Raw genomic sequence first — 22,040 nt, forward strand, 5'->3', positions numbered from 1 at the left:
CAGCTGCTCAATGACTTTTTTTACACCTTTTAATCCAATTCAAAAAATTTCCCAACTTAAATAGCTTAATATCTAATACAGGAATACAGTTGAGTAACTGATATTGTGGCCATAACCACCACTACCATCATCATCATCTGATTTATCATCAGAACCATTGTAAAACCTAAATGCTATAGGAAAGAGCTGGTGCATTGGTTGTGCCAATTTAGTCCAAGTACTGACCACTGTGCCAGGGCAGTTATAGTGACTCATGTACGAAATTACCATAAAGGTGTAACAAGAAGACACTGTACCATTTGTACAAACGTTATTGTATTAAAAGAAAGTGCAAAAGACACATAATGGTGTACGGATTTCTTCAAAAGCCCAAAAAGTTGGGAATGTGTGAACACATTCGATTGCCGCTGCTTGGGGGTTGTCCCCTGTTTGGCTGTGTGTTTGGAACCCATACAATGGGTCAGTTGCCATGAATACCATATCCCAACATCCCTTGTGCATATTCAAAATTTCACAATGGCGGTTGTACTGAAACTGGGGACTACAGCCATAGCAGCTTCATACAAACAGAGGGATGCAATCAAAGTTTATTTAGTAAGGTCTTGAAATAATTGGAAAGCTTCAAAACTGGTGAAGCATAAAAGTGCATCAAATGCTGAATTTGCTTCACATTTGCTCGACATTCACCACCAATTTACAAACAAACCGATGTTTACAAGTGCCTATGAAAACACAAGTATTTCTATATGCGTTTGCACACATGGGTTTGTTTGTACCGGTACCATTCGAATTCCGGCATTAACATATTGAAACCAACAGCCATCTAGGAAACTGTAACAACTACCGTATCTTTCAGCAAGTGCTTCTAAATTTGTTAATTCACAATCTTTGTGCAAGAAATGACGATGAAAGTTCGTGGCCAAGTTCTCAAATGTTTGGGCTCCTGGGAAAAAATAAAGTTTTTCTGGTAAGCATTTAATGACATATATTTGTCTGAAAGGAAGCATTATTGTCCTGTACCCTCATGTTAAAAAGAGTCCTATTTTGTGCTGAAATTTCAAGTTATTATTTACCACATCATGAATGAAAAAATTTTATTCTCTGCAAACTGGCACAGAAGTGAAGAGCAGCATTATTAGCTGTTACCTACTGTAACCATCTTAAGAGACTTCTTCTCTTTGGTCTGAGAAACTTAAGATATGTTTGCTTTGTAGACTGTAAACTTCCAGAGATACAGAATTGCAGCCATTGGAGCTCTCTTTGAAGGTTTCCGTCAGAATTGCCACAAAAATGGTAACTCTTCATGCCTAACTAACCAAGAATATCCTATGAATTGATTTGTGTTCAACTAACTGAACTGATTTACTCAAATTTACAGCTTATACCAAGTCCCTACAATGTCACATGGTGATAGACCACCTTCTTCATTTTCAGACACCATACGTATTTCAACATTCCATTTTCACTATGACTCTGTTGACTGTGATTTCCGTCTCTCCATTGCTTCTATGATTCTCAACTCTTTGGCCTCTTTCCGCTTGTTACGTTCTTCATACTCCAATCTGAAGGTGGTAAACAAAGTGGATTAAAATCCTCCTTTACCTTTGTTTGTCAGTCAAGAAAGTCCATAATATCCTTCAACAAGCCTGAAAGCAAATGCCTGTCCTCTCTCTCATTTACGAGAAATCACTGTACAAATATTTATTTCTCTACACTTATATACAATATACAGATATTCTCCTAATCAAGTCATGATTCCAAATCAAATGCTTTGAAAAATATATATCAGAGCTGTTTATAAATATTTATTTCTCCACACTTAAATACAATACACAGATGTTCTCCTAATCAAGTCATGATTTGAAACCAAACACTTTAAAGGAATATATGATTGAAAGCTGTTCGTCTCCTCTTAAAAATGAGTTTCGATGGGGCTGCAACAGTCTCCTTGGTAGATTAATTTTGACCAAGAAGGGGTAGGGGACTGATATATAAAGGACTATTGACTCACTTGTGTTTTATGATTCGCTGAACAATTTTATCAGTGGTCATGTCATTGTCACTTTTGACACTGTGGAATATTCCTCTGTTCTTGGGTTCCTGTAGAGAATAAAAGATTTTCAGGGTCTGATACTGTGGTACTGTGCCTTGTAAAATCATTGAATGACAAAGACCTTTGGCTAGGTAGATTACTGCAGTGAATGAAGTTCAGTCACTCCCCATGATATTCAACAATCTTCTCATCTACTGTCTATGGTTTATCACAGTTCAGTTAACTTCTCTGTTCCTTCAAATTGGAGAGCTTATATTCTCATGATTTTGAGAAAATCAACCACTCACCAGGTATGGGTCAGAGCCATCAACGTCAGCCATAACCGGGGTCTGACCATGACAAACAACGTCAACTTTAAAGTGGTTCAACAAGTCAGCATCTACCTTGTAAGGTGCCCCTATCACAACCTCTGCCACATACTGAAATACATAACAATAGAACTTTTTGACTCTTACATGAACAAATTTTCATTGCAATAAATGATAAAACTGACATACAAAGTAACATGTAAGTTAACCATAAAGTCTAGATTGTTTCCGCAATTGCAAGTGAGATCTTGCAAAAAATACCATGACCATAGAGAACAATACTACCAAAGTCAAAATTGTTAGCTGCACAACAACAAAGATAGAACAATGAAATCCAGCAGACACTCTTTGATACTTCTTTGGGTGTGACTCTAACGCAAAAATTACTCACCTTGCAAGCTAGAACACTCAGTACTCTTTCATGAAGATTCATAATTGGATAGTTGCTTCCCTTGTATCTATTGACAACCTGAAATACCAGACAGAGAAAACACCAAAGACACAGTGTGGTAACGTTAGTGAGGATGGAAACTGCATACATCATGTATGAAAGAAACATACATAGCAACAACCAATCACAGACTGGAGTGACTCAGTTTGATTTTTCATGTTTTCAGCAGCAAGCAAATGATACTGGAGCTATACGTTACTACAGTTTTAAGCACTGTCAAGTGTCAGTGTTTAAGGGTTTAGCTTACACATGTATGTGGCTTTTGTTGATGTTACCGTGATCTAAAACAAAATTCTCATTAAATATACATGTGCATGTTTTGTGGAAGATAAAAGTATTGGGTTGGAAATGCAATGGCTATGGTTTTAATAAGTGTAATTTTTTATTTCTTACGGTTGCATTATGTGATGATTTCAACACAAAAGTTGTATCTTCACTTACTATTGCAATTTAGTATTGAATGAAAGCTGTACATGGGGTGTACTCACATCATTACTTTTATCAAATATGAATTGTCCGGGAGCGTTATTTTTACCCAACAAACAAGAATTTTATAAGAAACATGCAAAGTTACCAAGCATAATTCATTACGTCTATCAACACATGGCACAGCACAATTTATACCATGGTCAGAAATTTGGATTACTGAAACATTCAGATGAAGGATTTCAAGAAACTCTATTAAATATTGCAACATTCTGAAATCTACAGAGCACCGACAGCATAATTCATTAATGAGTTTTGAGCTTTTGTAGAAGCTGAATACGTGAAACAATTTTGTTGGTGCTGTACATGAGTATGTACTGTACATGAATATGTATAATTCGTGTATGACTGGTGCTCCAATGCCAGTTCAAGCACCAATACACAAAATCTACTGCACTTCAGATCAACTAATGCAAATTTTGGGGGGTTTGTCTCTAACCACAATTGTAGTCCCTATCGTGTTGACGTGACAACATCTGCACAAACAAGGTTTATCCACTCTTGAAAAAGAAAAACCATGATACAGTGATTCAGGACAATATGCATATTCTTTATTTTCAAATACAAAATTACCAAGTTTTTTCCTCGAAGGCAGAAAATTTATTAAAACTTGATTTCAGACGCAAAGCAACACTTGTAATCAAAGTCCCATTTTCATGACCCCTACATGACCTTACCATCATGTTATTCCCATTTGTCTCATACGTCAGTTTGACCATACACTCTGGAAAAAGCATGGGGAACTTTGAATCTGGTTGTTGTTCATCCATGTCATTATTTGCTCATAAACTGAAGAACATAAATGCATTGTGGATGTTGTTTATAAATCATATTGATGTAGTCACAAATACATATAAGGGAACGCTATGATAATTGGGCTTCAATGGCTGGAAGTACTGGGCAGGTATGGAGTACAGTGGCCAGACGTTTCACTCCTTCCTATAATTAAGCAACGGTTTGCAAGGCTAAGCCATCTTCTCGCTCGTGCATCAGCCTCTTTGGGCCAAAACTAACAAATTCTTGATGATCTGTCGCTTGAAAAGTTGTATGGCAAGAACCATCATTCATATTACTGATGTATTTTGGGCTTTATGTTACCTGTACCATTATGCAACCTGGTCAAACATTAGAATTTTCACATCACATCACCACATTTTTAGCCCACTTTGTACCTGTGATTACCTATGGTATTAGACTTTGATATGAACTAATTGACATTGGTTGTCATGTGAAACATGGCTTGTCTAGCAACAAGGTTGAAAGAGGTATCAATGTATAGTCAACCTAATCCTGGCTGACATTTGCCAAGACTTTCATGTTTTCATTACTACCCAGCGTTCACTTTTTATTAACATAAAATGATATTAACATAAAATAACATTAAACAATAGCAGAAGTAATTCATCCCATTCCTCCTTGATCCCTTTTCCTGCCAAGTTCATATTTCACCATCAGGTCAAGTTAGTTAAAACTAGTAAAGCAAAATGTCCCATATGGTGCATTTTGACAAAGACTTGAAGATTTGAAGGTCCCTGACGACAGAGATACTGTAACATGATTTTTACAGACTAAAGCTGCTATAACATACCAAGCCAAGTGGGTGAAAATACTGACTTAGCAGATTGGGAAGTGATACCGTCTGGCAGGTACAAGGTTAAATCTACCCATCAAACCATGCACATTTCATCAACATAATGACATCGCTGTATCCAGGGTACAAGGCGTAAAAAGTGAAATCAAAAACTAGGAAGTGTATTTTCAAAAACAAACATCAGCTGTGACATTGCAGATGTTGATACCATAAACTACTATAAATAATGTCAATGACACCCATTCAATCTGTATACCAAATATAAAAGTACTTGGTGCAGCGATTTAAGCTCCTATGGTCATATATAGCAAATGGGAGCTAGAATTGGTAAAATGGATGGGTTTCTTTCCGAGTATGTTGAGAAGCTCCTACATGTATGTCTGTATGTCTTTCCACTGCAAATATTTCTCCTGTCACATTAATGTAAACGGTAATAATGTTGTTGCTTACCAAGATGTTTTTCATAGGCCGTGCAAAGTACTGGATGTCAAGAGGGTTTTTAATTTTGGCCCAAAGAGGCTGATGTGTCAGCAAGAAGATGGGTTAGCCTTGCATGTCGGAAGTAGTGAAACATTTAGCTCTGTACTCAATCCCTGCCCAGAACTTACAGCCATTGAAGCCCATTCCTTTACATGTATTGGCAACGATTTCAATGATTGAAACAACAGCAACAATGGATTGGTATTTTTCAATTTTTTTTCACAAATAATAATATAAACAAGAACATCCCTCAGATTTCAAAGTTTCATGTGGTAAAGTCAACAGAATTTTATGTCGCTGCCCACTTAACTCTCAAGTAAAATGTTGCATTTATTTCACAATGAAAACATTTACTTTGAATCCATAAATACACAAAAAATACAAGACGTAAAGTTGTGCAAGGTCACAAAAACACTCCACTGAAATGTAATATAGTTTAAGGGTCAAACATCACTCAACACTCAATATTTAACATAAAACGTTTGGTTTCAGATTGAATCATGACAATATTTACACCACCTGGACTTTAAAATGAAGACACAAACCTCAACCAACACTGACCCATTTTTACTGAAAGATTCAGTCGCGTGCGGGCGCTCCGGCGCACTGCGACCTACGGCCCTTTACCACGGTGGTAAAGGGTCGTGGGTCGCAGTGCGCCGGAGCGCCCGCAAGCAACTGAATCTTTCAGTCTATGACCAATTCAACCCAACACCAAATTAAACAAGCATTGTCACATCATGTAATGTCCATGTTATTGTAAACATATCGTTACTTTCATAAATGTGAATGTACAGCTGAGTAGCTGGTCAAGTTTCAGTTCCAGGAAGATGAGAGGAGGATTGTGTGAGTGTCTGTAGAGTTGATTTTTTTGTGACTTAAATGTTTATGAGTATGTTTGTAGTGGTATTCCATTTTGATACACCATGATGACAATGTCTGTCTTTTTTTAATCCTGTATATTACTTGATGCTCTGCATATCCTTGACTTGTCAAACATTGTACATGTTTATGTTGAGGAGAGCATATTATCAGTATGGGAGAACAATAAGGTCAAGTTGAGGTCACAGATCACAGTGTGAGTATAGGAAATTCATAATTATATACCTTTATCATGAGCCCAAATATTCAAATTGTCAGGGTAGCAAACTCAAACATCAGTTCTCATTCAGAAAACTTATCACACAGACTTTGATTTCCTATATGAATTCACTCATTTGTCCTGACCCTTTCCAAACAGTGCGCAACAGCTCCTTGCTTTCACTATGAACTTCAACAAATTTTCTGCTGAATGATATCAGACACAATCCTGGACCACAGATAGAAATGGAAAAGTTTGACAACTGAAGGAACAAACACAACAAACCACACTGGTTCTACGTTGGAGCAATACCTTTGAATGCATGAGTTATCAGGGTTCAGTACAACTGTGCTAACCTAAAAAGGTGATATTTGTGATTTGTGAACATTGAACAAATGGACTGATACGGTAGTTGAACTTTGCACCTGCCACTGATAAGTCTCATACTGGAAACTGTTCAAAACACTTTGTAATTGGTGCAGAATTCAAAGACAGCTAGGGTACAACTTGTGGGTACAGACAATGATAAGCGTTGTGAATTCACTATATTACACATCTCTGTCAGATCAGACCACAGTCCCTCCACAAAATTTGTGGCGGGACCGTGATCAGACCAAGCTCTCTTTGAGGAAATACTGTGCATGGATGACCTACTCTCATCTCACATTGCCTGAAGGGTCCAACAACACAACAGATAACAACTGTATTTATTACCATCTCTGGATGTTTCAATATGAAAAACAAGATGTACACTCAACAAGTAGTCTCTATTGTATTTCTTTGTGATACTAATGATGGCAAAAGTGACTGAGATCAGTAGTTAATGATACAAAACATCTGAAGTTGGTAATTTATGAAATTTATCTCACTGAAATGTAATCACTAAACTACTCATGATTCAATGTGACTTGTAATGGCTGCCAGTGAACACCAGCCCAGGAAATATGGGAGCTCCTCCTTAATCAATTTAGAAAGTAGACAGTATATAGTATAAGATCACATGTGATGGGTACATATGTAGTTTATTCAAATAATTTGTCAAATGAAAATATTGAAAATGTGCATTTGGTCATGCTGACAGACAGAAAGAGAGAGATACAAAGAAAGACTCTGGGAAAAGTGACAGCAGTTTCTGGCAATTTAAGAAACAGCAGAGAGGTATATTGACTTCTTGGAGGCAAATGAAACAGTGACAGAATCTTTGCAATGATGAAGAAACCATTCACTTCACCAGAGTGTTTTGAGTAACAGGAACTGTGATTCTAAATTTTGGGAAAGTATTGGTAAAATAACTGAGAGAATCAGAAAGGAGAGCAATGTAACCACACTGCTTCATAGTCTGAGTGTATCCACAGGAGGGATTGTGGTGTGTCTCACATACTTCACTATGATGTGCAGGAATAACTCTGGCTGAATTCAACTTCCCAATTTTCTTGATTTTTTGATACCGTAATCTAATCTGGAGGGATACTGTCACAGTAATTACAACAACTGTAGATGTACTTACAAAAGAACAGAAAAGGGGTGAAAAAAGTTGATGGACAAACAGGATGAGTGAGTTATATGTTGTTTAAAACTTGTGGTCACCTCTGAGGGCTAAGTATGTCCAACCAATGAACTTAGATACATGCATGAATACATGTACCAGGCAAAAGCTATTGTTCCCCAGATGCTGTATGAGAGAGTTAGAACAGGCAACCAAGCAAAACCCTTGTAATATTACTGTTAATTCTCCCCTACTCCCAGGCTGAAAGACTGACACATTTTCTTGTTCTGCAAATTACCATGTTACCATTTTAATATGTGCTTCGGCTGAGGATGTCAAAACTTACCCTGGATTTGTTGTTGTTTTGATCATTCCGATACTTATTTGCTATACCCTGTATCAATGTGAAAATAAATTTGCAGCCTATTTAATTCTGTAACACAATTAAGGTAGTATGCACCAGTGGCTGTCGCCATTGTTTCAAAATCGGAAGTGTTTAACTTCTGCTCAAACTTTCCTCGAGGAAACGTTCAACCATTCTCTTTCAAATCAAGAGTAAAATCATGGGTCACAATGCAAATTTGGTGCTATTGAAACAAAGTAGCTTAATTTACCATACTTGAAATCAAAGGGCTGCCATCCCTGTGTTAACTCTGTGGAGAAAAACTCAACTTTAAATTTGTACAAAAAATATGCCAAAAAAATAAGTTACTCAATGAGCTTAAAAATGAGCCCCCCATAAGTGGTAGACCAAAACAGTGTTGTAAAAGTTTGAGAGTTCCAAAGACACAATCTACCTTAAGCTGAGTCTACTGAGTCTACTTATCTGTAATTATGCCTGAATCTTAACCTGTGAATTAAAGCCACATCGACATGCAGGCTATCACTATGGTACTGTGGATCAATCCAACAATACCATGTTTCAGTATTTGTATAGCCTGACGTATGATTTGAATGAAAGGTTTATAGACAAATATTGCCCCAACTTCCTTCCAACGTCAAACATAGTGACTTTTTATTTGGTATTTGGTGTACATGTAAGTGGCACACTAAGGTATTACAGAAAATCATAAGTAAAAAGAAGGCCTATTTCAATGGCTAGATAGTAAGCCAGAATACACGCAAATACATGTTGAGCTCACATACTTCCAGTACAATGCAAATCTCATGTTCTTGATAGCATGAGGTCAGAGATGTTGACAGATTAAGGAGAACTTAAATATTGATCAGATGTTTTCCTTCTGTTAAGAACCATCTAGCTTATCTGCAAGCAGATAGCTGGAAAAAATCCAATATATACAGTTATGTTGTCATAATCTGATAATTGATTCATGGTGTTCAGGTGATTATATTATTTACAACCTCTGCTTCTTCTTTATTGCAGTCCAGTGTATTGAATGGTTGATTATGGATCATAAATAATTCATTTTTTCATAAATTTGTATCACTACCCCTGATGTTCTGATTGCTAACTGGAGAAACCAGCATCACAACAGCAAAGTAATTTTGTGGCTCAGAAATGGCTTATGGCATGCTCAGATACAACTTTCTGTCTTTTTCCAAAACACTTCCAAACAGGTACAAGAGACCACATTCCCAAAGCTCAAGTGCTTGTGAATAGAACATAAATCAGCAACAGCAGGGATCCTTCAGTATGTCATTGCAATGTCAAAGATAAGTTTCCACACAGTCAAGTTTACCCGGTGTTAAAGCCCGGTGCGGACTTAATCCAAAAAACTAGCAACATATTTATATAACGATCGCAATTTCAAAGGAGAACAAAAGACAGAAACACCTTATGATCTTCTTAACACCATAGTTAATCCCGATCCCAGGCCTTTTCGAGCCGGGTTTAGTCATCTGCATAAGGAAGTACAACATCGGATGGAATGAATTCTTTCACAGCTGAAAGGAGAGACAAACTAAAACACATCCTCATGTTCCTCAGGCCAGGTAAAACACTGCTCTGATCAAACTTTTTTCCGACCAGTTGTATATTGACTTGAACATGTCATGATCACAAGAACGACATCACACATACATGTACATGAAACACAAAAAAGTTAGCAGTACTCCCTTGATGTAACAAAAACTATCCCAAGTGGATATCAAGCTGGAAAACATTGATGATTCAGTTCACATCTGTACAACATTATACAGCCTCCTTTCAGCTATGTGGCACCCTTTACTGGTTTTTTTACATATACATCGGTTGCTATTTATCAAATTTTAACTATGAGACAGGAAAACCTTTGGGACTCCATTAATGTTGTGCGGCAATTTTCCTTCAAGTTCCTCTCATCCGCTACATGTGTGCACCTCAAGTGCTCTTACTACTTTCATTTAGCTACCACAAGCCTGTACATTTACACTAACTCAAATTTCAACGAGATAACGATTCAAAAATATGACGGGAAAAGAATTCTTTAAGGTTTAATAAACCATCTTAAAAGGAACTGCCTGTAACAAACATTCTAGAAACAGGAAACGTCAGTTGGAAATTAAACAAAGAAATAAGGCAAGCATTATGTTAATTAATGTCAATAACAAATACAGAAATAAAGACAGCCAATGACAGGGTACATGTACATGTATGGTCATTGTAAACTCCTTAAGTCCATGACTTGCCAAAATGTTTTCGGCAAATTTCTCAGTGCTCACATGTCTCCAATTTTAGAAGTGATAATGTATACATCATAATTTGCATAATTTAATTGAACCTACCTGATCTGTGTGGAGACCGACAATGACATACTCTCCTAGCTGTCTGACTTTTTCCAGGAAATCAATGTGTCCAACATCTTCAACATGTATGTTAAGGAGCATTGTTCTATGGTACAATAAAATTTATTGGCAGTTGCCCTGACAGTTTGCCAGGCTAACTGGTATATGTGTATCGCTAGATCATTAAGTATCCCCCCTTCATCAGTAAAGTCAATTTGTCCAACATCCATTTTACAGTGTCTGTGAATACTACCCTTCCCGTCTTCCCCCTTTCTCTTCTCCTCTCTTTATTTAGTACATGGGTCTTTCATTACTAGGAGTCCTGTTCTCCTACAGCAAGAACATTATGATATTTATCTTTAGGTGCTTTATGTCGCATGTAAGAAGCAATCAGTGCCATGCCACTACCTGCCGTTCACCTGGTCAATACACCAGTCCTGTAAACTATGCTGTGATACTCAATCAAAGGGGTTGACGTCAACCAAATTACAATGACAAATGGGTTAAGATCACCAAACTGTATGACAGATGGGTTGCCATCAGCCAACTGTAGTCACAAACTGTAGTCACAAATGGGTTGATATCAACCAAACTGTAGTCACAAATGGGTTGACATCAACCAAACTGTAGTCACAAATGGGTTGATATCAACCAAACTGTAGTCACAAATGGGTTGATATCAACCAAACTGTAGTCACAAATGGGTTGATATCAACCAAACTGTAGTCACAAATGGGTTGACATCAACCAAACTGTAGTCACAAATGGGTTGACATCAACCAAACTGTAGTCACAAATGGGTTGATATCAACCAAACTGTAGTCACAAATGGGTTGACATCAATCAAACTGTAGTCACAAATGGGTTGACATCAACCAAACTGTAGTCACAAATGGGTTGACATCAACCAAACTGTAGTCACAAATGGGTTGACATCAACCAAACTGTAGTCACAAATGGGTTGATATCAACCAAACTGTAGTCACAAATGGGTTGATATCAACCAAACTGTAATGTCAATTGGGTCGAAATCCCTAGAATCAAAGCTTCAAAAGGATACGGAACAGATCAAAAGCTCCTGCAACATAGACCACTTTCTCTCCAGGCTGTGGTTCTCTACCTTCAGAAAACTGGATAATCTTCTGTGTGGTTGGTAAAAACTGAGACACACCAGTGTATGGACTCTTTGATGCTCCACTTGCTCCCTTCATTTTGAAAAACCACAAAGAAACTTGGAAATTAATCAGCAATTTAATGACACTGTATCATTTTGGCCTTGCAAAACAAAAAGAAAATTCATGGCATATAAGAGGACAATGATTAGGTAATTGTTTTTCATATTTTTACAAGTACTCTTTACATTGTGTGTAAAAATGAACAAAAACTGCACATTCATAACAACAAATTTTGCTGTAACTATTTCCAACCTGTTCGTGTCATGCTCAGGCTAGTACTCAAATTTGATTGATTACTTGACGATGTAATGTGCTCAGTGGATACATATTCTCAGTAGCTATAGCAAAATGCTACATTGTACTCTCAGGCAGACATCAACATTTCACACTTTTGAACTTTCATTTAGGGGAGGGGGAAAGGGGTTTTGATGTAAGCGAAGAAATTTTGTTTTTTGAACTTATGCGACAATCTGAGTAGGTCCCTTAATAAAGCACTGATAATCAGCTCAAATTCATCAAAAGTCTGAATCATTCCTCTTGCTTAATATTCATTAAAATAGGGACAGATTTCATCTCCACACTAAGTTCAAACTAATCTTCAATTCTAGAGTTTGTTCATCAAACAGGACACAGATACCTCTATATTTCTCATGTAGAATTTCATGGCAAAAACATAGCACTATTAACCCTTTGAGTGCTGCAAATTTTCCAACTAAAATTTTAGTGTAAAATTTTACAAACTTTTTATGAATTTCTCTGCAATGTTTTTGACAATTTTGGAAAAGACGGACATCACTTTTCATTGTTAAACTTTGATCAAAATTTTGGAAAAAAATTGGAAAAAAATTTGTGCGGGTTACATTTAATAAAGGAGACAAAAGTTGACTTTGGCATTCAAAGGGTTAATGTTTTCATCCTAGGTGAATTCCAAAAGTGATGCAATGACATGGTTTTGTGTCGTTGAATTTTCTGTACAGAAATGAAGACAACAATTTGTACATGCTGATCTGTGGTAGATAATGAATCTCTTACCATTCCTTTTTTGAACTGATCAACTCTGTCACGTTGTAGTCCGTCTTCACTGCCATCATCACTCCGTTTATGATGACTCTTTGTCAGGAGTAACATCCTGCAGTGCGATAAAGTGGAGCTTGTTTGATTACATTGGTGCAACAGTCGTGAGTAATATACTTTCAAAGTCAGTCATTGAAACAAAGAATCACAGAACTGACAGCTTAAAGTCAGACAAAGTCAAAACAAAACTCGCAAGATATTTCACTACGGCCCAAAGGCGCCCCATTTTGTACAGTAATAGCGTCCCGAATTTTCGCCACACATACGTGGAGTGCGCGTTCAGAGAGTAAATTTCACCTCCCGCGTCATGTTGAAAATTTCGCCGTATTTCCTTGCTGCACATCTAAATCTTAATGAAAGAGCAACAGGTCCTATTTCTCGTATATGCTGCTCTTACAATTATAATATTTTGGGAAGATTTTCACAAGGGAATTCCAAAAAAAACGTAAGCGATAAGAGACATGTGCAAAATCAAGTAAAAACACAGTCAACAGCAAAACGATCTTCAACTCGTCATTTCATAAAAATAAGAGGGAAACTAAAAAAATTAAAACCATAGAGTTTTAGTTACCCTTCATGATATGTGTCATACCAAATATTATAAAAAATAACAGCGAAATGAAAAAGTTAAACCAACGGTTTTTTTCAGATGTATTTTTCATTTACGATGTGTCTAATCTGTTCGATTTCCACAGAAAACAATGGCGTTTTATGTACTGAACAGACCGTACAACTATCGCTCGTTCAAATTTCTCAATTCTGAACCAATTATAGTGAAAAGTGGCACGGTGATTCCTTGATATATATACAAAATGGCTGTCGTTTTAGTTTTTTGAATTTCTCGACGAAACTTGTTTTACTTGCATTTTACTTTTCCGATCGCTGAATTTTTGCTCTCACCCTCAATAAAATGGCAATCACGGCGTTTGCATATGCAGAATCAGGGTCTAATATTGACCCATTTCAATCGGTTAGCGTCTCTTAAATTGTACAGACCAAATACCAGTAAGGTTGTTGTAATTTATACCAAATTTTGGCGAATATAAACTATGAAAATTCCAGAAAACTGCAAAAATAACACAGAACAGAGGCGAACGGGCGTAGAGTCTCCACTGTAATCGTGCAGTGAACGTTATCGATCGATATCCTTTTGTCCGAAATTGATACATTGTTGTCTCGCTCACTCGCGTGTAGTTCCCCGTTCACAATGGCGCCAAACTACACCGAGGTGCGCCAAAATGTGCTGAAACGTACGTAATAGTATCAACAAAACTGAAAAAGTTGTCGTCGATTTAATTTCAGTACAGGAAACCACCGGATACCTTGATGTTAAAGTGTATAAGTCAATATACGGGTTATTGTGGCAATGTTTATGACGTGACCTCAACACACCAGCGCCCGCGCGCCCGGCACAAGCGGCGCCCAAACAGATTTTCGATCGATAATCTATTGAAAATAAATTGATACAATGTTCGCCGTTGTCAATAGCGACCAGCTGAGAGCGCTGTTCGATAGAAATTATGCTTCGCGGAATACCGTACACTGAGGCATACTTTTGGGCCGTAGTGTTTCCACAGATGATGATTATCATGCATATATCAATCCATTCTCAGCAGAAACATAGAGTAAGACGGATATACGTTTAACGAAACAATATCATGTACAGACATTAAAAACAACGAACCGATAATGACAAAGCTGTGTTTTGTGGCAAATTGACATCCTGACCAATCACCTGTCAGAATTATGTATAGTGTGTATGATCAAATGTTATCATGTCATAAGAGATATTATATCATAGCAGTATATTGATGGTGCAAATACAGCGATCTGATTGGTCGAGACGCAAAACGAACCGTGGTATATTGGCGATATACCACAGCTGGCATACACCCGTGCTCTCAGCTTGAGCAAAAATCCGTTTATGACGTTGCAAGCCAGAATTTCAATATACTGTTATGATATAATAGCAATAAATCACACCCAGCGACGGTATACCACTCGATTTTGTCCAGTTCACTTCATATATGCACTCGCTATCGCTCGTGCATATATGTCGTGAACTGGTCAAAATCTCGTGGTATACCATCGCTGGGTGTGCTTTATTGCTTAATCATACTCCTTTGACCTCAAAACGGTAACCTTCACTGAAAAAATCTTAGCTTTAAATATTTATGATAAAAATATATGTAAAGTGTAAAGGAAAACATATCTCATACTGTTTCAAAGTAAAAAAGATATAATCAAAGACACAGTCGCTGCACATAATTGGAAATATCTCGTGTAAACTCAAAGAGTCCACTTCTAAAGTAATTGGTCTATGGATATTTAACAAATGGCGCTGGACACAGTTCATGTATTTTGAGACTGTAATGTTTATGAATTTGGAGACTACTTGCACAGAGTTTGATAATTTCAATTTTTTCTCCCCCATAAATAATTTAGTATTCTCACAACAAAACACCCTTTTGCCTTTCCAGCATCTCCCATCACTACCGTATGGCTAATACATGCTATGAGTGCTACCTCTGTGTTTGAACTCACCTTCCTACAAGATCTGTTGTAGACACACCTGCAGTTCTGGGAAATTCTCTGGTAAAAGAACAAAAGAAAATGTTAAATTAACTACAAGGTAATTGGTATTGACAAAGTCTGTTACATGACTAACCTTCTGTTCTTTCCTCCACTTTTTTTATATTGTGTATCTTGCAGGGTAAACCTAAAATAGCCGACTACAAATGATCATGACATGATCATACTTAAACAGACTTTACCTATGGTCGTATTACTTTGCAACACACCCTGGACTAATAACTATCACTATTTTAGAAGGGTTGCTTTATTCAAAGTGTTTGCAATGACTGAATTTCCAGGTCTTCCTAATTTTCTTTCAGTATTTCCAACATGTTTTCACCCAAAAAAGTTGGCAGTTTGCCAAGCTGTTATCAAACATGAATTACAGAACAGTAATTTCCTATTATCTATAGTAAGTTTATTGTGTGCGATTAGTAACTTAAGACAGCAATGATGATGATTTACTTATATTATTGTAATTCAGAAAAGGATGGTAAATATTTTTTACAATGGCAAAATGACATGAATATACACAAGGACTATCACATGGCTGAGTCATTTCATAAATTGGTATTTCTGATGACAAAATTCTATCACCACGCCTGATTTCAATGTAACTGACTACAGTATAATTACCAGTCCCCCTTCCGGCCAAAGGCCACAACCTAAAACTACATTATCGAGTTTCATAAATCTGATCACATAGTCATAATGTACGCTGAACAGGTACACATACCGTGTGTTGGTAGCAACTGCACTGTCAACGAGCTCTAAACTGGAAACACTGATGTAAAATCGGCACTGAGATCACACCTTTTGCCCCAAGTTTTGACGTTCATTGTTACCCAAACTAATACTGATCAAAATGACTGGAACAGAAGTTGCACAAAACATGAAATTCCACTGTGAGAGCAGTCAGAGACGCTGCTCGAATAGCACACAAATACGCCTCAGCAGGAACACTGACAATCACTACACTACGGTACTCACTTGTATTTGCCAGCACCTTTCACAATACGATAAGTGTCTTTCCCATTCTCATCAAGAGTGATGTCATCTGCAAAATCAAAGGAGGAAAAATTTTGTCAATGGACAAATAATGATAAAGCACAAAATTCAATCCAAATGAATTGTACATCAGCCTAGGCACATTGATAGCTTGAAGGCTATGCAATGAAACAGCAATTGGAATACATATACAGATGTATGGACAGGTAATAAAACAGCAATTGGAATATATATGTATGGACAGGTAAGTAATAATATCAACTTTAGTTTTGGGATTTCTATTGCAATATTTTGACTAAAAAGTGGTATTACTTTTCTGTGAGTTAAAGTTCCACAACTGCAAAAGTGAAGCGACAAGTAATTTTCTATGTGGCTTTGAAAAAAATGAAAACGGTTCAGATACACCATTTTTACTGAATTCAGAAGTGAGCATTCTCATACATTATCTGCTCAGCTCATCAATCTTTATTGCTCACAAGATACCAGAAGTTGAAGTCAATGTAATCATGTAATCATGGTAATACACCACAGTGAATCATCACAGCAGAAGCTTACCTCCATGAGCACAGAAATCACAATCATATTTCTCTAATGTCTCCAGGGTTGTGATGTATGGCGCATCCTCAATTACTTCATCTACCCACTTGATTGCTCTAACCATCTTGTATCTCTCCTCTTCATTCATGACTGGTGGGCCTTTGTGACGAGAAACTTCAGCTGTTCATGAAGAAAAATATCCTGATTAACCCTTTCACCACAATGGTTTGCCCCAAACCCTTTGTTATCAATGGTGAGCGTGGACCCATTTACAGTGAATTGGGGTGAACAGGTTAAAAAGCTTTGATTTTTGTATTTAAATTTCCCGCTTCAGGAAATGCCTCCCTGTTTTGTACCGTGGTAGTAGTAGTTTATCTAAATTGCAGAGATTTATTGGCGAGAGAGGATTATTGGACAGAGACTGTATTTTGCATTCATTATTGATAACCTAGGGAGTCATGAGGGTTAGAGATAGAGGATGCAGTTTGAGAACCCAGAAAAAATCTTTTTGCATCCTCTAAATTTCACCTGTGCCAGCCATTGTCTAAACATGCTACATAAAGGAGGTACCGATTGTCAAGTACAGTGTCAAGGGCAATGTAAAATATGCAAGTGAGGTGGTTCATGGGGCAAAGTGGTTTTGGTACATGGTGATTTTGGTACCAAGTGGTGTGGTGCAAAATGGTATCGGACGAGGTGGTTGGGGTAACCTGGTTTTGGTGTGGGCGTGACTGGCAATCTCAGTAATCTATCTGTTTGGGAGAAGTTGAAAAGATGATTTTGTCATTGGATTTTTGCACTTCCAAACTGTAAAGGGAGGTTTGAGGTCCAACACAATGAGTTTCATTCACCAGCCTATGTGTTGAAAAATATTTCATCTTCAATTCAATAGAACCTGGAAGCTGAGATAAAGAGCAATAAATGCCAGGTTTTATGAGTCCTCTCATAATTGCTGTGTGTCTTGCACATTGAAGTCACAAAAAAACCCAAAAAAGTTGTGTTTTTAGCACCGATAACAGTACATGTAAAGATTTGTTATAGAAATAACAATGTTGTTCGAAGGAGATCACTGCACTTCAAAAGGAAATACCAATGGTCAAGGTCATGATGATCATGTTGTCATGAAAATTATCAGTTGATAGTGTTGGTGGGCATTTCAGTTGTTATTTTTATAAAGAGCTTTGCATTGTGTGCAGAAATTGGAAAAGATTTACGGCCAAAGGTCGACACAGAGTCCAAAGATGAGACTCTGTACCTTAAAAGTACATATTTGAATCCTTTCATATCAGGAAACTCCCTACAGATGGTTTCTAAAATGTAAATGTGCAGTACTACATGTATGCAAAAGTATTTCTAACTGAACATACAATACCATTTAAAAAACATTTTGAACAAAAATTATTTTGAGGTGAAAAGCAAAGCTTCACTTGACTGCATGTCCTCCCACAACAGAATGAGAGAAATATGCCTCTGTTGACTGGCTTTGCCTTCACCTAAATGGCCCTCTCCCAATTAAAAAGGCCCTCCACTGCTTCCTTCCCATCATCAGATGATACCCTGCTCACTGCATGCTTATCCTCATTGCCCAACATTATCTTCTAAAGTTAGGCGATTTCCCTAAACAAATGGTGAACTGCACTTACTGCAGAACAGCTAAAACTTGCCAGTGGATAATTTTATCCTATTCCAACTTCCAAGCCATTTTACATCACTTCTTTGAAGTTGACCACTGATAGGAAGAAGAAAACTACCCAAACCCACTTTTCAGCCAAAAAATTACAAATACCCTGAAGAACTGTTTGTATTAGTTGTAAACACCCATCTAAATGAAGTTTTGTTGGCTGTCTCTCACACATTTCCAGGAGACAGATGTGATGAATCACAACAACCTAACAAAAACAGGACAATGATTGAGACTGCCATTGCTAATGATCATCATGACACTCCAATTGTGTTTCTTCCTGTAATTCATCCTGATCACCGGCAGTTAGCGGCATTATCAATCAAAATGTCATATTAATACATGTAAGGTTCTCCGGAATCATGTTAGATTTTACAGCAGTGCCAAAGCATTGTTTACAGTAAAAACAGTGTTGCTCAAATATGGTCCAAAAACCAACATTCACAAAGCACACCTAAAAGAAAGTTGTAATTTGTAAATATTGGTCACTTTATATGCTTTTTTTATCATGACAAGAACTTCATTTCTCAAAGACACATTTCAGATGATACCAATTTAAAGCATGGAATTCCAGTTTAATTGAAAAACTCAAGTGATTTTGTAAGAAATGCCATAACTTGTCCAATCAGGTCAGTCACAATCAGGGTGCACTAGATGATTTTCACTTTTTATGGACATATATTTGCAAACCATCAAAATGTGTACCCATTGCCAACCTTGGCATGTTGCACATCCATCCAAGAATAGAATACCAAATTTTTTTACAGTCTGCGCAAATGCCATGCCACTACACTCTGACCTGAGTGGCGGTTACGACTATGGGAGAAAATGGCTATCAAACAAATGTGATAAAGGGATTACATCAAACTGAAGCAGAGGAGTTTAACAAAGTATATGTTGGTTGTGACTCCTTGCTTCTACCTCCATACATGTATATATTCTTCCACTCTTCTATCTATCATTTAGGGACACAATATGACCATAACAAAGTAATTTCCACAAACAGGAGAGAGTATGTCACAACTGACCTAGCTGTAGTAAAACTTTGAAGACAATTTCATTTCTGAATGGTTTTTTCCATTCTGCAAAGAGTTGAGGGAGAATCCTTCCGAAAGCATGTTTACAGAGAATATACTTAAAGAGCTCTATTTTGTATCAGGTCAATGTTCAGTAAATTCCATAAGATCACTGATTGTGTGACATTGTTTTTGCATTGTCCATCATGTACTTTTCTGATTTTCATCATTTGTATTGTATGACTTTGCGGATGCAAAAGTATAAAATAAAGAATAGTACTGTGATACCTGTGAGCATTTGAATTTTGTTTGGAGCAGCATCCTAAACAATGGCTGAATACAATGAAGGGGTAGAACTCTATTTGTGACATGTCTATGCTGTAATGCTTGTATTTCTCAGCAATTGTCACTTTGACAATATTGGCATAAACTCTGAATAAACGGCCAAGGTCATAGTATGATACTGGTTTGATCTATTCTTAAAAACTATTGACAGATGTAGCCCATGTGGCCATATACTCACCATCACTATGCACTCCAACCATCAGATAATCTCCCATCGCCTTGGCTTGGCGAAGAGAATTGGCATGGCCAAAATGCACCATGTCATAGCTACAACAAAGAGGTAAGGTACAGATAGATTTATGTCACTGTGAGGGTCTGTTAACGAGGTCATGATTCATTAACACAGTGAATTCTATACAGGATACAAGTAGATAATATATTGCCATCCATCATAGGACACGTTTATAGATTCAGAGGCCCTTCCCTCCGCAACCATCCATTCTTATAAAAAAATCTTATTGCACTGGACATCCAATTAAACCACCCATCGTCAAGCGTTCACAGTACAAATTGCCCAATAGCACGACAAACCGTCGACTCCCATGCTGATCATGTCTCCTGCGCTGCATTAGTAGCACTTGTAGTAGTGGTACTACTGGTGGTCCAAATACGGCTTATAGTGCCGGCAGTATTTACGTTCGCCGGAGTTCAGTAACCCACAACTTTTCCTGACGATTTTGCGTGATTTGGAACACAACTACTTGTACAGTTGAAGTTCTATACACAGGCGCTTGGCTCGTCGCGTCGCTCGGCCAAGCCCTAGCTCTGCATGACACTGACAGGGCTGTGTGTTACCGGCGGTAATACACAGCCATGCCATGCCATGCAGAGCAAGGCGAAACCCTAGCTGCAAAATTGTAGCGCTACGGTGAGGCGGTCGGTGATTTTGTTTTTGCGACTTCGCTCACCAGTAGCGCTACAAGGCCGATGGCCCTGGGGAGTATCATATAAGCGCACCACACTCGACCAGGCGTATTGATGTGGAATACAACATATTTATTGCATTTGGTCGTACCGATTTATCACTACTGAAGACTAAACAGTGTACTGCACTAACTTTGTCGTTTATGGGGTTTGGAATTTGTTCATACACGACGATCGCGTTCTGAAAACATTGAGCGTGGGGCTTGGTGTTTGTGGGAGCCGCCATTACCGGAAGTTGGTAATGACGGCTCCCAGAAATGTTTCGGAACGCGATCGCTGTGTTTGAACAAATTCCAAACCCCATAAACGACAAAGTTAGTGCAGTATACTGTTTAGTCTTCAGTAGTGATAAATCGGTACGACCAAATGCAGTAAATATGTTGCATTCCACATCAACACGCCTGGTCGAGTGTGGTGCGCTTTATATGATACTCCCCAGGGCCATCGGCCTTGTAGCGCTACTGGTGAGCGAAGTCGCAAAAACCAAAAATCACCGACCGCCTCACCGTAGCGCTACAATTTTGCAGCTAGGCGAAACCCCTGTCTATGACTTGTTGTATCATAGGGGCTTCGCGAAACGACAAGCCAAGCGCCCAAGGTTCGCATGTACGCTTTCTCAATTCGATGCAATGTTTGCGCTTGATATCAATTATATTTGACCACGGAGGTAAAAGTCCCATCGTTTGATATCTGGACCACACGACACGTCTCGTTCGAGCAGTAGTATTAGTATTAGTAACGCCCATAATATGTTCGGTGTTCTTTTTTCGTTGTATGCATCTGGCATTGGACGAACGTTTCCACTTACCATCCATCAACCCATACTCGGACGGTTTTCTTCTTTTTGCCGTCCCCGTTCTCTGATTTTTCGCTGTCCCGTCGTTTCGAAGACATATCTGATGGTTGTTGGGCTTGCAGCAAGTACAACTTGTAGTATTATGTCAACTTTGACCTGCCGGTTTTCTGAGCCTCTTAACTTTATGAACATTGTCAAAGGTGTGTCACATTTAAACTCTATCACTGTTACATGTGCTAGGGTGGAGTTT

General features: G+C 37.8%; 1 protein-coding gene across 2 annotated transcripts; it reads right to left on the minus strand.

The window, feature by feature from the left end:
* Nucleotides 1-778: 778 nt before the first annotated feature.
* LOC139151742 (ethanolamine-phosphate cytidylyltransferase-like) lies at nt 779-21,991 on the minus strand. Of its 2 annotated transcripts, XM_070724716.1 has the most exons (13): nt 21,803-21,963; nt 20,249-20,337; nt 17,047-17,208; nt 16,474-16,540; nt 15,454-15,501; nt 12,868-12,964; nt 11,721-11,865; nt 10,661-10,737; nt 8,283-8,330; nt 2,753-2,830; nt 2,341-2,472; nt 2,012-2,100; nt 779-1,562 (listed from the first exon to the last, which is right to left on the minus strand). In XM_070724716.1, the coding sequence occupies exons 1-13, from the start codon at nt 21,886-21,888 to the stop codon at nt 1,466-1,468; spliced, it is 1,215 nt and encodes a 404-aa protein (XP_070580817.1). In that variant the 5' UTR covers nt 21,889-21,963; the 3' UTR covers nt 779-1,465. The 2 variants fall into 2 exon arrangements, with proteins under 2 accessions (XP_070580817.1, XP_070580818.1); XM_070724717.1 differs by lacking the exon at nt 8,283-8,330 and having other exon boundaries at nt 21,803-21,991.
* Nucleotides 21,992-22,040: the final 49 nt, after the last annotated feature.

Source organism: Ptychodera flava, chromosome 15, assembly GCF_041260155.1.
Source record: "Ptychodera flava strain L36383 chromosome 15, AS_Pfla_20210202, whole genome shotgun sequence".
NCBI classification, from domain to species: Eukaryota; Metazoa; Hemichordata; class Enteropneusta; family Ptychoderidae; genus Ptychodera; species Ptychodera flava.

Coding starts and splice junctions, on each gene's coding strand:
- LOC139151742 (XM_070724716.1), bottom strand. CDS start 21,888: ATGTCTTCGAAACGACGGGACAGCGAAAAATCAGAGAACGGGGACGGC. Junction 20,338..21,802: donor CGAGTATGGGTTGATGGATG/GTAAGTGGAAAC, acceptor TCTTTGTTGTAG/CTATGACATGGTGCATTTTG. Junction 11,866..12,867: donor ATCAGTTCAAAAAAGGAATG/GTAAGAGATTCA, acceptor TTCAAAATGAAG/GGAGCAAGTGGAGCATCAAA.